Here is a 17,444-nt window from a genome sequence, read left to right on the forward strand (position 1 = left end):
ACAGAATTTTTGTTAGCTTAAAAAAATTCACTGAGGTTGACTTTTGAGATTTTGCAGCAGGAAGGAGAATTAAGATCATTTATCAGTGACCAGCAATTCTTGCAAGAGTAAATAGTAAGATCACTACTCATTGACAGGATACTTTGATAAGCTTTCTGATGCTTTGTCAAACAAAAGTGATTAGGGTTATAGGAGTTTGTAACTTTCTTTGGAGGAACATCTACATACACAAAGTGCCAAACCTGATGATTTTTTTCTCATATCAGAAGACTTTAAAAAGAAATCTTTCTTTAATATGCATGAATGATCATCATCAAATTGTGTTATGGTGGCATGCTTGTCAATCTGCTTTTCAAAGGATGCAAGGCTTATATTTACTAAAATGATGTGTAAGACTTAATGCCTGAAAGTATATGAGATTGACATTGCTTATGCAAAGACTGGAAACTTAGGCATTACCATCTACAGATACACAGTATCACCTTATAAGTATCCTGGGATGTAGTACACAAAGTTATGCCTAACATCTTCAAATTATTTTAATTTTGCATTTTTTATTGGAAGAGCTGCTGGGCAGAAAGAGGAACTAATATTTGATACAGGGATAATGTAAGAATGCAAATTGATGTGGGACCTGTAATTCACAAGAGAAAACACTTGTAATGTTAGCGTTCAAAAACACATAATCACGAGGGATTATACGTGGTGCTTTTTATTAAAGAGCTCTGGAATTACCCAAATCTGATTCTGACCATACATCCAAAATGATCATGTTTTATACTTTATCATTACATAACTTTCATGTTAATTATTAAACTTATATTGTTCTATTGTATACATAAATTTAGCCCCTCTGAATTTCCAACATGCTTTCTCATTATTCTACTTATGGTTATATAATAATTACATTTAATTACTAAACAATCATCACATCTAACAATTACATAATTTATCACACTGCTTATGCAGGTGCAGTTGATCTGGGAAAGCACAAAGCCTAACATTTTAGATTCTACCTTTAACTTTTTCCCGAGTTCCACTATCAGTAATGCTGAAGTTTCCTATGAGAAATTGATGGAAGACTAAAAGCTAGTTACAGTGGAATACTATAAAGAAATACTATAAAGCGTAGCAGAGAGAATGGCCACGCTGTCTCACAACAGGGAGACACCTCAGCTTGCCGTACCTTTGGTGATGCAGAGCTGCTGCAGTGGGGCCTGAGCTCCGCCGCTCTCTGGGGCCCGGCCGGCCCGCCCTCACCCGCCCGGGAGCTGCCGCGCCCATCGCGGCCGGCTCCCGTTTGCCCTCATCTCATCCGGACGGTGAAAAGCCCTGCTGCTTACAGCCACTCTGAGCTCCAAGCAAAAGCGATTTGTTTCCCTAACCTCGGGGACCCAAGGCTCCTGTTACCACGTGCTTCCTCTTGTCATTGCCGGGAGGGCTGCGGCCGAGCCCCTGCCCTTGTTGGAAGGGGCTGGAAGCAGATGCGCTTGGGGTCGGCGCTGCAGGTTTCCCGAGCAGGCGGGAGGCGCAGCGGCTCGGCAGGTTTCGAGTCCGCTCCGTCACCACCGCCTGTCTCCGGCGCAGCGGCAGCGTTTTCCAGCGCTGTTTTGACAGGAAAGTCGGGTTATTTTAACAAGAAAGTCGAGTTACACGCGGGGCGGACGGAACTCTCAGCCCGCCCCAGGGACGGCGCCCCGGCCGAGCATGCGCGGCGCCGCTCCGCCCCCGGGAAGCGCCGCCTCCGCCGCCGCCGGGCGCGGGGGGACAAGCGGCGGTGGCCGAGCGGCCGCGCCCTCCACCATGAACCTGCACCAGGTGCTGACGGGCGCCGTGAATCCCGGGGACAGCTGCTTCTCCGTGGGCAGCCTGCACGACCAGCCCTTCACGGTGAGCGTCCCTCGCCGCGGCGCCTCCGCAGGGCCCGGCGCCGAAAGCGGCTGCGTCAGGCGCGGCGGCCGCGGGCGGCCCCGGGCTCGGGGCTCGCCCCGGTGGCGCCGTCCGGCGGCGGCGGCGCCGCCCGAGGGGCCCGCGGGTCCCGGGCCCGGCGGGGGCGGGGGCGCGCAAAACTTGTGCGGAGCGGCGGCCCCGCTGCCGGCGGCGGCCCCGGGCGGGCGCGGAGCCGGCGGGGCGGCGGGCACATGCCGGCAGCGGCGGTCCGGGGCCGCGGAGATGTGGTGGCGGCGATAAAAGATTACATAAACGGCTGCCGGGACGTGCGGCTCGCTCTGGAAGGGAGTTCAGCGCTGCCTTGCAGTCAGGAAGGTGGCTGAAATCCTCTTCTGCGCATAGCTGAGGAAGACTTGGAATACCCAGCCCTAGTGTTGCTGAGGTTTTCAAAGGCTGTTTGAAGTCCCTGTCTCTTAGAGTGGAGAGAAAGCACTTCAGTAGGTTGCAAAGGCCAAAGTCTTTATTAAAGTGCCTTTTCCTTCCTTTTGCTTTTGTTTTGTAAACACACTTCTGTTGTGTTCTTATTCCCACCCTCCCTCCGCGTAGGGCTGAAGAGGAATGAAATCAGATGCAGCGAAGTTTCTCAGGGCACCGCGCTGGGGTATTTTTAACCTTACCTTTTATGGCTGCCCCCAGCTTCAGCCTGGTGTGCTCTCCAGTTTGATAAGGGAATGATAGGCGGAAATGCAGGAATGAAATCTTGTTGTTTGCCGTCCCGTCTGGTGTACGCAGTTAAATTCGCCCAGCTGCTTGCAGCTCCGCCTGGGGCAGTGGAGCAGAGAGGCGCTTCCCCAGGGTTAGGCTGGCTCTGCCGAGTCTGTCTGCAGCGCTGTCCGGCCGTGCCCTTGCTTCCCATAAATAAGTTCATGTTAGAAGATACCTTAAACCACAGCAGTTGAGACTTCAGGTACCAAATTGTGCCAAACTCTCCAATTTTACGTATTCAGAAATGTCAAAGAGCCACCTGCGGTGGGAAGCCATTTAGTAAGAGACGAGGAGGTCTGCTTTACAGAGGAATGCTGGTAAGCTTTCAAAGTATATTGTCATAAGCTTGCCATTTTGAGGTCATTTTTTTTGAGAGACACAATTTGAGTCATTCATGTCACTAGACTCACTTTCTACCTGTTACAGCCGAACTTATGTAAAGTTTTGGAGGTCTCCAGTGGATAAGAGGAGTAGGAATCTTTTCTTCAGGAGAATGGAATGATTGAGAAGTGTAATTTTTGATATTCATTACTGTGGTCTCTCTTTTGGAGGAGCTGTTTTCATAGAAGTATATTGTAACAATGTTTCCTAGACATAAATGTAATAACAATATTTCCTATAGCTGCATTCGTCTTCCTTTCATTATCCATTTCCCTGAAGGGTTATTAATGGATTTGTTTTCCTCAGATTTAAAACGGCTAACAGATATATCCTTGACTGCTTCAGGGATGTTTTTGTTGTTGTTACTGATTCTGTGCTAATGCTGTGTTAAGTTGACGAGATTGCTCAGAAGGATTAAGAAGTAAAAGGCACTGAAGCTAATTTCTGCGTTTTTGGAAAAGGATGACAGACTCAAGCATTAGAAAATCCAATGAAAAAAAATGCCCCATAGTTTTTTCTTGTCTGAAATGATGATACAAGCATTAATTAGTATAAATACTATTGAATTTTATTTTAGAAATGGAAAAAAAAACCCCAAACATGTAAAACTTCTATGCCTCCAGTTATTGCGGCTGAGAAGATAGGAGTTGATATTTCAAGGTTATGTACTGTGCAGGAGGGACAAGTTCTCCTTGTCCAACAGGAGAACTTGGTCTGTAATTTTTTTTATTTTTTTAGATACAGTATGCTTCAGGATATTTTCTCATAGACAGCACTGAATATTCAAAGTGAAATATTTTAAAATATTACAGTTCTAAGCTAAAAATATCAAGATTCTTCTCTTAAAAGCTGAAAATTTTGAAGCAAAAATTAGTGTAAAACTTTCTGTATCCACTGAATCATACACCTTTTTGAGTATGTGCTGATATCTTTTAAGGAAGTATTTCAGATATCTAATGTGAGGCAGGTTTGTTGTTCTGACTTTTTTTTAGGATGTGAAGGAGCATGAGCTTCCTTGGGGAGAACACTGATAAAGTTTTTAGCCCATCTTTTATTTATGTGTTGGAAAAGGCTCATAAGTATCAAGATACAATAAGAAGCATGCCTATTGTTTCTCTGCTGAGGGCAGGTGATAGTAACGTAAGGACACTTAATCAGTGAGAAGCTGGCCCTCTGCTGTTGGGAGTTACTTGTTTATTCTTTGTGTTCTTCTCCAGATACTGAATTATTTTATTTTCCATGTACTTGTCCACAGTGGAAGACATCCTTTGCTTTCTTTTATTCATGTCAGGTCTGAAATATTTGAGTAAAAGTAAGCTCCTGGAGTTTATCACATGATTCCTCTGAACTAGTTATTACTGAACTTGTATTTAAGTTATTAAATGGGTAACCAGCACTGATACAATGTTTTTGCATATTCAGTTCTGATTCTCTAATTTTTTTTTGTCATTATTATTTCCCCTAACCAAAGTAGCAAAAGGTTTTGGAGGGGGGGAAGTCTCTGTGAGCAGTAGCAACTTTACAAGTGCAAGTCCCAAAACTGATAATGAAAATCACAAAAGAGCAATTGTTCGTAGGGTAAAAATATGTGAAAGAAAGATTAATTACATAGATTATTTCAATGGAACCAAAATATTTCCTTGACAGATTTCATCTGTGTGTGTGATTAAACTAATTCTGGACTTGAGACTTGCTATGTAAAATTGATAGAACTGGGAACTAAATATCTGAAATTAAAAGGCACCGGGAAAATTGGGTGAGGACTGAGGTTACATAGCTTAATCAAGACCACACTGAGTTTTCTAAAGGTACTGGGTTGCAGTAGAAGAAGGTTTCCCATTCTGCAAGGTTTTCTGATAAATTTAGAAAATTAATTTCTATGGCTCAGTGATATTCTTTCTTACCTGTCTAGAAAATACTTAATGTTTACACTAAGAACCCCCTGCATATCTGTAGCCCAGAAAATTTAGATATCATAATAGTCAGTCAAGAAATTACACTGTTTACACCTCATCTGCTTCTTGGTTGGTATTTAGTAAAGGGAAGGGATTTAGTAGGGAACCTTTTTAAGAATGCTTTTTTTTTTTTTTTTTAAATAATATTTGAGTTAAGCTACTCTGGACTTAAGAAATTAATTATGTCCTAACTGAATTAATTAAAAAAAAGATAAAATTTCTTTGCACGTCAATGAAAAGTGCAGTTTCATGATTTGAAGTGCAGTGAAACATGATTCAAAAGGCATGGCCAATGAATTGGATACTTGTATATACTCTAATATGGTTGTAGTATAATAGGTCAAGTACTTCTGATAAATAAAGTTGAATCTTTTTTATGAAACATGATGAAATGGAATTGCTTAAAATTTAATTTAGCATCCTAATAAAAGAATTTAATTAAATGAATGTTTAAGTGGAATACGTAGACTAGTGTAAGTTTTGATCAAAAGTGGGGCTAGAGAGAGGCCATAATAAACTAGAATAAAATAATTCTGCAAGATACCATGTGGCTCTTGGGGAGTCTTTTGATTTTGATCATTCTGTGCATAGGACAAAAAGATAGCAATTACTGCAGTATCATCTGCTTCATAGATTTGTCTTTAGTTTTTATCTTGACTTTTACTGAGTTTTGCATTGTCTTTCTAGTGTATGTTCATCCCATATATGCTTGAATGTGTTTATATATGTATCTTTATAAATACGCATGTGTGCACGCATGGTCTGCTGCATTTAGCCGTGGATAATAGCTGCCCTTCAAGTAAGAGAGGTCGGTGAAATAAAGTTTGTGCAAGTTGTCCAAGATAATGTGTCAGCCCTTAAATAGCTGTAGCAGAAACTATAGCAAAAACTTAGTATGTCAGTACATAGAAGAAATATGTCAGGAAGGTTGATTGTAAGATAAATAAATGTGTGGAAGGTCCTGTGCTGTGTGAGAGGTTGAGGCCCCCCCAGTTGTTGGCTTTCCTTCTGTTGAGAGTAATTTCCCAATAGCAGTCTCAGATTGTGAGTTGTATATGTCAGACTTCCATTTTAGAAAGAAATCAGAATAGTTTGTATAATTGTCTATACTATTTCCTGTGCTTTTAAAGCACTGTTCCAGTCAAAATTTCTGCTATTCTTCTTCAAAGAAATATTAATTTAGAACTGAGAGCCAACATTGGATTAAAAGAATGGGCAGAATTTTTGTGAAAACCCTCTTCTGCAATACAAAATCACATTTATTTTCACAGGTCTAGAACATATTTCACTTCCTAATTTCAGGCTTGTTTGCTGTGTCAGCTGCAAGTGAGATCCATGGTCCTGCAGCTTGAACTAGTTCTATCTTGTTTATTTCTGTAACAGAAGAACAAAGCACTGTTTAATAAACATTCCAAGTATGTGATAATATCACGTTAACTGCTTGTCTTATTGTGCAAAGACAACTTTCTTGTAAATGTTCTAGGGCATTCTTAAGGTGAAAGGCTTTTATGGCCTGCCAACATCAGACATGGAGGCTCTGCTTGCTTCAAAAACTTGTCTTAGGGTTTTAATATTATTATTTTAAAAAATTAATATACATTTAGGAATGCTTTCTCCATTTAACTGTATGACAGCATTTTCTGCCTTGGCCCTCCCTCCCTTCCCCTCCCCTTCCCACAAGGGAATATAGGTAAATGAATATATATATATATGAAAATATCTATGTGTGTGTATATATACATACAATAAATTCTTATACTGGAATCACTTACACTTGCTTAAGAGAAGACTGGAATTACCTTTTTTTTTGGTTACCAATGCTTAAAAAGATGCACTCATATTAGCTCCGGTTAAAATGAAGATGAGTAGCATGTTAACTATCATGGACAAGTCTCACAATAAAAGTTAGATAAAGTGACTGGTAGGCAGAATTCATTCTTGTGGTATCTGAGACCGTCTTACAGTATGGAAAATATTTCTTATTCCCAAGTACAGACTTCTGTTATACTACACTAAAATACCTCTGCTGTGAATAAAAAAAATCTTAAATGTAAAATTAGCCCAGCAGTAAAATTTATGCACTTTGTTTAGAGAAACATCTTGGTAAGGTACTGCTGCTTAGGAACTTCATTTTCAGCTGATGTGAGTGAGTATTGAAGAGGATCTGACATCTCTGCACAGAATCCGTCTAATGGATGAATCGCAGGGGGGACAGCAAAGAACCAAAGGAAGGACACCTTAGGAGGGTGTCCCTAAGGTGCCTGGTCAGTGTGAGGAGTAGTGACAGCAGTAGAAAAGGGAGCTAGTTGCCAGAAACCTTCTTCAGACACTTTTTCCATTGCAATATAGAACTTCTCTACCCTCTGCATCCCTTGCCTTTTGTCTTTGAAACTGTGGTTCTCCTGCAGGCAAACATTAACTAAACATCAAAAATAACCTCCGAGTCATCATCCTTGTGCTTGGCTGTAGTTCTGTTCAGAAACTCTTTGAAAAGGCCTTTTTCTCCCCTTTCTGTCTCTTTGGAACAGATCAGTTCTACAAACTTAGGAGCTAGTCAGTGGTGCTGCAGCTTATTGGCATTAGGAAGCCAGTGTGACCAGGTATGAGCCAATCTGTCTGAACAGACCGATGTCTGAAGTGATTCCTTTTTTTTTCCCCAAATGTCAGTCTTTTCAAGTAGTGTGGAGAAATGCCAGAACTTTTTTTTTTGAAAAACATTTTGTGTTTTCCTTCAGGAAACAACAAGTCTAGGATGCTTTAATACCTCTTTAAGCTACTCTTGTTCTTCATAGCTCTGGGTTAACAGGAGCTAGCCTGGGTTCTGACTTCTGAGCAGCACAATGTTAGAAGGACATAAAGCTGTGAGAGAGCATCCAGAAGGGACAGTGAGGGGTCTGGGAGGAAAGCCGTACCAGCAGTGACAGCCTGGCTAAGAGGAGACTGAGGAGAGACCTCGTGACAAGCTATAGCTTCCTCATGAGGGAAAGTGTACAGGCAGGGCTGATAGCTTCTCTCTGGTGAGCAGTGACAGGACTCTAGGAAATGGTCTGAAGTTGTGTCAGGGCAAATGTAGGCTGGGTATTATCGAAAGGTTGATCTCTCAGAGCGTGGATGGGCACTGGAACAGGCTCCCCAGGGAAGTGGTCGCAGCTCCAGCCTGAGAGAGTTAAGGAAGTGTTTTGGCATTGCACTTGGGCATGTGATTTGATTCTCTTGTAGGGCCAGGAGGTGGATCCTGATGGTCTAGTGGGTCCCTTCCAGCTCAAGATACTCTATAATTGTTTTAAATCTTATTTCCTGATGCATTGATGAATATGCGATTCCTCAAGTCTCCAGTGTATCATGTTTGATAGTTACTTACAGAGTTCTTCCAGTGCAAAATGCCAACTGTGCTGAGGTCTTAAAACTGATGAAGTTATGACCTCATTAAAATAGTTATTTTATGGATTGCATGATTTCTACTAATATATTGCTCATTATGATAGAAGTATGGCATTTTACATGAGGTTTAACAAGGCCAAGTGCAAGGTGCTGCACCTGGGTTGGGACAACCTCTGTTATCACTCCAGGCTGGGAAAGAAGGGACCGAGAGCAGCCCTGTAAGAAGGGCTTGGGGGTGCTGGTGGGTGAGGGCCTGGACATGACCCAGCCATGGGCACTCACAGCCCAGAGAGCCAAACGTGCCCTGGGCTGCAACCAAAGCAGGGTGAGGAGGGGATTCTGCCCCTCTGCTCTGCTCTGACCCCACCTGGAACCCTGCATCCAGCTCTGGGGTGCCCAGCACAGGAAGGGCACAGAGCAAGTCTGAAGGAGGGCCATGAATATAATTAGAAAGATAGATCACGTCTCCATGAGGAAGGGCTGAGAGAAATTCAGTCTGGAAAAGAGGAGTAAGGATTACCTTAGCTTGGCCTTCCTGTTCCTGAAGGGAGCCTACTGAAAGATTGAGAAAAGCTGTTTCAAGAACATGTAGTGACAGGACAATGGGGAGTGGCTTCAGACTGAGAGTAGGTTTAGATTAGATGTTGGAAAGAAATTCTTTACTGTGAGGTTGGTGAGGCACTGGAATAGTTGTCTAGAGAAGGTTCATCCCTGGAAGTGTTCAGTGCTGGGTTGGATGGGGTTCTGAGCAGCCTGGTGTAGTGAAAGATGTTCCTGCCCATTGCAATGGAGTTGGAACCAAATGATCTTTAGGGTCCCTTCCAATCCAAGGCATTCTTTGTGTTCTGTGATTGTGGTGGTGGCGCAAGGTGGTTTCAGGCTTAACTGTGAAGCTAGAAATGGAAAGAACAAGATAGAAGTATAGTAAGCCTTTGAAGTGCTGATGAGGCCTAGGGGAGGGCATATGTACACAGCAGGTGGGCTTCATACAGCCTTTGACATTTCAGTCTTAAAATACATTTATAATAAAGCTGCGTCTGGGTTTCTATGTTATCTTTACATGGGAGCACTTCTTTTAGTTTGTTTTTGTTTTCCTTAAAATTGCCCCTATACAGAACTCTAAATTCTGAGAAATGTATGTATGGTATTTCTAAAGAAGCTTTTTCTAGTGAACTGTGGACTTAACAAGTGAGTCACCAGGTGAGATTATTTTGAACTGAAGAAAAAAACATTCCTTTGTGAACAGGTCTGAAGTTAATGCCATCACAATATCAAAATAATTACTTTAACATTTGAACAAGAATTACTACCCAATCTCCTCTTTTGAATGAGCTTTCACTTAGATTGCTTTGGAACCTGTAGTTCAGTATGCTAATTAGTAATAAATGCTGCTCTTTTGACAAGAGGAATTATACTGCTTGAATGTCTTGAAGCTGAAGGGGGAACTGGACAGGAAGGAGCTCAAAAACCTGCCAGTAATAAGTGTTCATAAATAAGTATATGGTTATATACAGTCTGCAGAATTATAGACAGCATTTTCAATTATAAGGTGGTGCCTGGTGTTCTGCTGGTTGCAATGTGATAAATGAGTATTGGCTGGGAGTGGTGAACACAGTCTTCTGGCTAAGACTCTTCTTTGAAGCATCACTTAATCCTTTGTGGGGAAAATGTCTTTGGACTAAGATCTCAATATTTTTCATTTTATTTATTTATTTTAAGATGTGTGATGGTATGATAGTCTAGGCCAGTCTTGGTAAAAGTACTCTTTCATGTAAAACACTTGAAGACATGATCATTAGATTTCAAATTTATATATATAGCTTTCAGTTATTCTGCTTTTGTTTTAAAGTCCACAGTTTTTATTTAGTATATTGGAAATTAGTAGAGAAGTTGATTGTAAGGCATGATATTTCTGTCAGTGTATGGAAATCTTCCATCTTCAGTTTCTGTGATGCTATTCTACTCTTGAAGCTTTTAGTCAATTAAAATGGTGTATTTTTGATCCGTTTATCAGTCTCTTGCTAACAGAATACTTGTTTTTGCTCTTAATTTTGTTGCTGTCTTTCTGACTAACTTTTTAATGAGTGTGCATTCCTTTTTGTGAGAATTTCATCCTTGAATGCTCCTTTCTTATGCTAATTAAATGATTCTCCTCACTGTTGTTTCCACAAGTTTCTCCGGTGTTTAATCTTTTCCTCTATTTTTATCTGTACTCAATACCTAATAAAACTTCCAAGAAGGTAGGAAGAAATTCTGACTCAAGCATTGCAAGACTCAGTGAACTGTCTCTGTGAATGTGTTAGATATAGCAACATACTCAGTGACAATATAAACTTGAGAGAATAGAATTCATACAAATAACAGGAGACTCAACAAGTCTGAGGGCAGTTTTGCTTCTGTATAACTAAGCTTCATGTTGTTAGTCTTTTGATTTTTGCCTGTACAAAGCCCTTGCTAAATGTTTTAGTAAAATTTTAGCTCCTCAATTCTACTCTCCCTTTTCAGAAATTTGAAAATTAAAAGAAAAACTTCTCAAGTCTGTCTCTCTCCAATCTAAGTATATTACTTTTTTCTAATTTGCAAGAACTATGGTTTTTATGCTTTTACATTTCTTTTAGGTGTTTTTGTATGTTCAAATTTTTTTGGTTTTTTTTTTTTTTTAATCACAAACCTTTTTGCTTGTTATGCAAGTCTTATGATGAACTTGTAAGCATGGAGAAAGAGAAATTTGCTGCTTCTATTGCTTGGTTTTAAATTGCAGACATCTGTTTTTTCTCTGCAAAGACCTCTTCTGACTATGTAGTGTTTTACTTGGATAGTATACATGGACTATAGTGTTTCATATTTCACTAATACGCTGCAAGTAGATAAAACTTTGCATTATTTTGGAGTGTTTTTTTTTTGTTTTCTTTGGGTGTTTTTAATTTTTTTTATCTATACTGTAGGCATATGCATCAGGATGTGATATTGTGGTACTGGGGACTGACTTCGAACGATTACAGATAATCCCTGGAGCAAAACATGGAAACATTCTAGTGGGATGTGTGGACTGTTCAATGCAACAGGGGAAGGTACGTAGAGCAGTGTTTCTAAAAATGTTCCAGCAATGTCATATTAAGCACCTTCTTAGGAATGTGTATACTTGCAAGTGAGGGGAAATATACTACAATGAATAGTAAAATGACTGATTGCTTTCTGTCTTTACTTGTAAGCAGCACAGTAATTATAAATAGTACCACAGATATGATAGATGGTTGTAGAAGATAGGTAGGACTGCACAGGAGGTTCTGTATTCAGGGCAAGAATTTGACTAAGAGATTACTAAGTAGGAAGCAAAAGTAATTTATTCACTATGGCTTTGCACTACTGGGCATGTCATTGACATTCTTTGACATGTTAGTGGCTGGCAGGAGATGAATGCTTCCACAAAAATCACTTTCAGATCATCCAGAAAAATGACATCTGTTTCAAGCAATTCATAAAGCCTCTCTTGGATGGGGTTTGCTTTCTTGAATTCCTAGCTTTTGTTTTTTTTTTGTAGCTAGGTCTGCATCACAGCGTTGCATTTTAGACAACACTGGGTTTTAATTTCTTTTAAGGGAGCTTTTTTTTAATTTTCCTGTCAGAGTGAAAAAGAGATAACCAGGTAACTGCTCACTGGGATGTCACAGTTCTGTATCACTCCGTTGGGATGTCTCAGGGATTAAACTGTCGGCCAGTTTAGTGGGAACTTTGAATAACTATTTGTTCATATAAGAGAGGTTTTCTACCTCTTTTGTTTCTTTAAGCTTGTCCTTGTGAGCCGATAATGTCAGCTTTCTACAAGCCTTATGAGCTGAATCTGAGAGCTTTGGTTATGTTCTGGTGTCCATCTTGAGACAAGACCTCTGATGGAAACCAGTTTTGTTGTGAACACTGCTGATGAAACCCCAGCCACACCCTGTTCCTGCTTTTTAGCATTTGAGTGATAAGCTCTTGCAGTGCTAGTGAAGGAACACAAATGAAAATGAGGAAATGTTTTTCTTTTCTTCTTCATAGCCATAGTCTACCTGAGTCTCTCTGTTGGATGCTGTTAACTAAAGGGGTTTTTTTGAGTTCACTGAGCATTATTTCTCTAAATTTGCAAGGTTATCTGGATTGCATGATACCAATTCTGTATACGTTTAAATGAGAAATTGTCCTTGAATTGTAAATGAGCATGCATGAATGTATCACACTGTAAGGCTTACTAAACTTTAGAGATTTTTCCTTTCTTAAGTAGACCTGTGAGGTCATTGAGAGTCTGCAAGTTGGTATCATATTGCTGTACAATTGTATTGCAATTGGTTTGCTGTAAGGAAGCTGGCTGTATTTCTAAAATGCTGTAGTACTAAGCAGTGGATGGCTAGGAATTTGCTTATTGACCAGACTGATCAATGAATTTTCAGGTCGTTCTTAAAAGGGTAGAATTTCTTCTTAGGCATTCTTCCATCAGTACTGACACACAAATTCCACTTTGGTTTGTCAAAACATACAGTTCCAGTGCTCTCAGTGTGTCTTCATAGGAGAAGTACTCCAGCTCTCTGACCATTTTTGTGTCCCTTCTTTCAACCCAGCATGTCCATTTCTGCCTGATGCTGGGCAGAAACAGGATGTGATACTCCTGTTGATGTCTCACTAGGGTAGGGAAATCATCCCCTTCACCCTACTGGCCACCCTTCTTTTGGAGCAGTCAAGGACCTGGTTGGCTTTCTGGGATACTGCCAGCTCACGTACAGATTTTTTGTCCACCAGTATCCCCAAATCCATGTCCACAGGGTTGCTCTCAGTCTGTCAGTTTCCCTAGTCTGTGCTGATTCTGACTGACCCAGGTGCAGGACCTTGCCCTTGGACTTTTTGAAGTAGGAGTTCACATCCTTGCCCCTTGTCCTGGATTAGGGCAAATTTGTTAAAGAATCTGCAAAGGAGGTCCCCTCCAGAAAGCAAAACCCACACAGCCCCTCCCCCCAACCGGTTCGGGAAAAATTCCTCGGAGAGAGGTGGAAAGAACCTGTTTATTTGACTGGCCCCGCACCCCCCAGCACACAAAATGAACAATACCTGATGACACCGCTCTGAGAAAGATGGCAAAATCAGAAAATCTCTTTCGGGGGGTGGTTGCTCTGTTCTCAGTCCCTCCGGTGCTGGGCCAGCCGCTGCAGCCGAACCTTCGGTGTTCCCGGGTCCCAGTCCGGAGCAGGTTCGAGATGGTCACAGGAACAGGAGAGGAGAAACAGCCCAGGAAGGAATGTGGACTGTTTAGCAAATAAGCAGAGGCAGAAAGCAGAGCAGAAGCAAGAGCAGAAAAAGAGAGCAAGCAAAAGCAGCAAGCAAGCCAGAAGAGAAAAACAGCCCTATGTACCGCTTGTCTCTGTGTCCCTGATAAGGGAAACCCAAACAAAACTTCCACTCTTCAGAGCCGGTCTTAAAGGCACAGAACAGGTGAATGGGGATACACAAGCATCATAACGTCACCCCAGGACACCCCTCTCTTCCTGCCAGGGTCCCTCTGGCTGGCATCCCTTCCCTCCAGCCTGTGGCCTGCTCCACACATCCTGGTGTTGTCAGGGAACTTGCTGAAAGTGCTCTCAATCCCACCACTATTCTTTTTGGTGGAGTGCAGCTCAGTGAAGATGCAGGGTAAGTGACTGTGGAAACTAGTGGAAAGTTTTGGGAGCGGCAGTTGCTCTGGACACTACAAGTTGAGCATTTTGGAATTCTAATATTATCTTTAAAAACCACTGAACAATAAAATAGTTGACATATGGAAAAAATGTCCACATTTGGAGAAAAGGAACAAAGGAAGAAAATCTAATCAATATGAGTTTATATAAATTTTTGCTTTTGGGTATGGAATTCAATTATTAGAGAATGCAACAGTAAGTGAGGTAGTTAAAGAGAATTAGAGAGGGCAGATATTAGTCTGCGAATGCAAAATGCCTGAAGAAACTTCTTCCTTGCAAATGTGACAAAATTATTCTTGGCATTTTTGGGTCAGGCTGATGTTAGTAGGATGGAAATTTATTTAACTATCTGTTCTTCTAATGTAGAGGGTTTCTCTTAAAGCTATGAATCTGTGGATTTTAGGACCTATATGAATCTCTTGAGTTTGTATAGATCTTAGATATGACAGTTCAGTTTGGTTTCCTTTCAAACTTTAGTGGCTGATGCTGGAATCAAAATATTTTTTATAAAGTGAATCTAAATTACTTTATTATTGTTAAAGGAAAACTGTGTATATGTTAAGTCAGAATTTTACAGAAATAGAAGATTATTGCAGTATATCATATCTGTAGATGTTCTCCTTTTAACTACCATCAGTTCAGAATGCAGGATGTCTGTTGTTCATGACTTATGCAGACTCCTTAATTTTTGTAAATCTGTAGTTCAAAGTACTTTTTGCCCATGTTGTCATGTGAGAATTCTCTCAAGCTCTCTGTGTGAGGTCTTTAACATACATTTGCTTGCTTTGGCTCTTCTTAGCAAGTCTTCTAGGCTTGCTTTTATATAGATACCTTGAGATCAAATGCTAGTAATTTTGTATTAGTGCAAGTTTGAGGTGGTTGATGTTCTGTGATGAAAGAAGACTTTCAAACACTGACTTAAAAGTGACCATATTGCAACTTTTCTTGGACTGTTTTACGTTAGCCTTTAGTAGTGGTTTTATTTACAGTTTTCTGCATTGGGTGTTTTCTTGGCATAGTTTGGATCTTTTGAAATAACTTTTTGAAAGGTAGCCTGTTCTAATGCTAGGGAAGTACACAAAAGTGCTCTGATTGAGTACTGGTTCCATGTCTGAGAATTGGAACTCTGCAGATTGTTTTGAGTGTTTACATAGTTTAATATAGTTTAATATGGGGAGAATACTGCTAATAATCTGATTTTAAAAAGTTGTCCAACTATACTCTCAGTAGTTTACTGTGATTAATGAGTAAATGGAGGATTGTATTGTTATTATTGACAACACTAGGTTAGAGATTTTTGGTAAATGTAATTTTCTGTTTTCAAAAGGAAATATGGATGTGAGCTTCAAATTTATCTACAAGCAGGGTTAAAAGTTAAATCAACCATTTGCATCTTGTTTTTATTTGTTCAGCTTGTTTCTTTTATATGTGTTTATTTACATAGAAATGTATATTACTTTAGATTGCAGCTTCTTACGGAAAGGTGATTTGTATCTTTGAGCCATTTAGCATCTTGAAGCAGAACAGCAGTCATCATAATGTAAGTATTTCATCAGTCCTTAATTTATTTGAGCAGTTACAGAGCCTGATAGATTTTACTTTAAAGTAAAGTTTGCTTTAAAGCTGGAGCTTTTTATATGTCTTCTTTTAATGCTAGAATAAAGTTGAGACATAAAGGTGGTCCTTGGGAAGTGAAAAGGGTGAGATAAGGACAGAGGCCTGTAATTTGAAATAGTTTTGAGCAAGATAGGCTTTACTCTAATGCTTCATATTACTTGCTTATGTAACCGTGCAGTTCATAACCAAAATACACCAGAATCCAAAAACACATACACAGCCCCATTCTACCATGAGTGTAGGCATTAAAATAGAAGTTTCTTTTTGAACCAGTCTGTGTAGCCTTTATGTTTTGGTGTGTTTTGCAGTTCTTACTTTATCTTTTGCTTATGAAATTACATGCACTTGGCCAAATTGCAATAGTTTCAGAAATCTGTGGCTTTTTTAGAATTATACTTCAGGGTTAAAATGGTTCAATAAGAAAAGTATTTATTCTTTTGGGGCTTTTGGTGACAGTGGTTTAGTGATTAGCATCGAGAATCTTAATTTCTGAATAATAATATGATTTAGGGCAAATTACTTAACCATGTTTCTTACATGAGGAGGCAAATGGCTATAATTAGAAGCATTAGATTCTAATTGAAGACAGTTTGTTGATATAAGAGCTTTGACAGCAATTGCTCAAGGAGCTTATGTCTCCCTCTTCAGGGGCTTGGTCACCATTTGTATTAACAAATTGTTTATATGACCATCTAGTGGATTCTCCTCTTTATACTAACCAACTCAGTCATAAGATCCTCAATGTACATGTAAACTTGTGGTATATATATTGTGGTATATTATACATTAATTAATGAGCTGGAAATTAACAGCTACATAATAATTTACATCACTGCAAAGCAGTGGAATAAAGTTACTGTAAGATGTGCATTCTCACGCTCCTATGAAAATTTTGGATGTACTTCTCTTGTTTTTGGTCCATCCACCCCATTTTCCAGTCCATCCTGAATGGTTTTCTATACTGGTAAAGAGTACACTTAATTTGGAACTTCAGAGTTGGAGTAGTAACTGTAAGCAGCAGGAGAAGCGCTCACCACCCATGATTTGCTTTCAAATGTTTTTTAGCTGAAGAAATATTCTGTTACTTCATTCTTTCAGTTTACTTTTATACAATGGTTTCCAGCATATTGTTCAACATTTTTGTAGGATTGTCTCTGTCTTCCATTTACTGTAATGTTCAGGGTCTAAAGAACTCCAGAAAATCCAGCTCTACAAATACTCTGTGTAGGTCCTTATCTGCAGCTGCTTTTTACTGTCTTTTGCCAAACTTCTGAAAGACTGAGTTGTCATATTTTAACTTCACATCTATTTCTGTGTGATATTTTTGGGGTGGAGGACGACTACTTTTAAGGATGTCTGGAATTAAAAAAGAAATTGGCTCCTAATATTATTTCCAGAAATGTTTTCTTTTTCTTTTATAAATCAAAGCATCAAACCTTTTTGGTCTATTACAGAAACAGACAAGATAAATATTTTGTAAACTTAATCCTCAACTTGTTCTAGAGAGTGAAGTAGTGATGCAAAAGTGGAAAACACTTGACTGTCCTGTTGTATATTAAAAGAATAAAAAAAAAAAGTGGAGGGGAAATATCACTTGTTACCTTGACCTTTCAGAACTCCTAATTCAACAATGGTACAGATATCAAGCACCAGGTGCCTTTAACTTGTGTAATTCTTGGTATCTTTGTTGCAAAAATAAAATCTTACTTCCTCCTAAAACAATTCTCAAATTCCAGTAATGATTTTATACACT

At 39.9% G+C, this 17,444-nt stretch overlaps 1 protein-coding gene across 3 annotated transcripts in view; it reads left to right on the top strand.

Annotated features, from left to right (window-relative positions):
• Positions 1-1,751: 1,751 nt before the first annotated feature.
• DMXL1 (Dmx like 1) overlaps positions 1,752-17,444 on the top strand; it is a 77,838-nt gene continuing 62,145 nt past the window's right edge. For all 3 annotated transcript variants that reach the window (XM_064736749.1, XM_064736746.1, XM_064736748.1), the window contains exons 1-3: positions 1,752-1,890; positions 11,318-11,443; positions 15,537-15,614. In XM_064736749.1, coding sequence (XP_064592819.1) covers positions 1,804-1,890; positions 11,318-11,443; positions 15,537-15,614 — 291 coding nt within the window. In that variant the 5' untranslated portion in view covers positions 1,752-1,803. The remainder of the gene's footprint in view (positions 1,891-11,317; positions 11,444-15,536; positions 15,615-17,444) is intronic.

This window comes from Zonotrichia leucophrys, chromosome Z, assembly GCF_028769735.1.
Source record: "Zonotrichia leucophrys gambelii isolate GWCS_2022_RI chromosome Z, RI_Zleu_2.0, whole genome shotgun sequence".
Taxonomy (NCBI): domain Eukaryota; kingdom Metazoa; phylum Chordata; class Aves; order Passeriformes; family Passerellidae; genus Zonotrichia; species Zonotrichia leucophrys.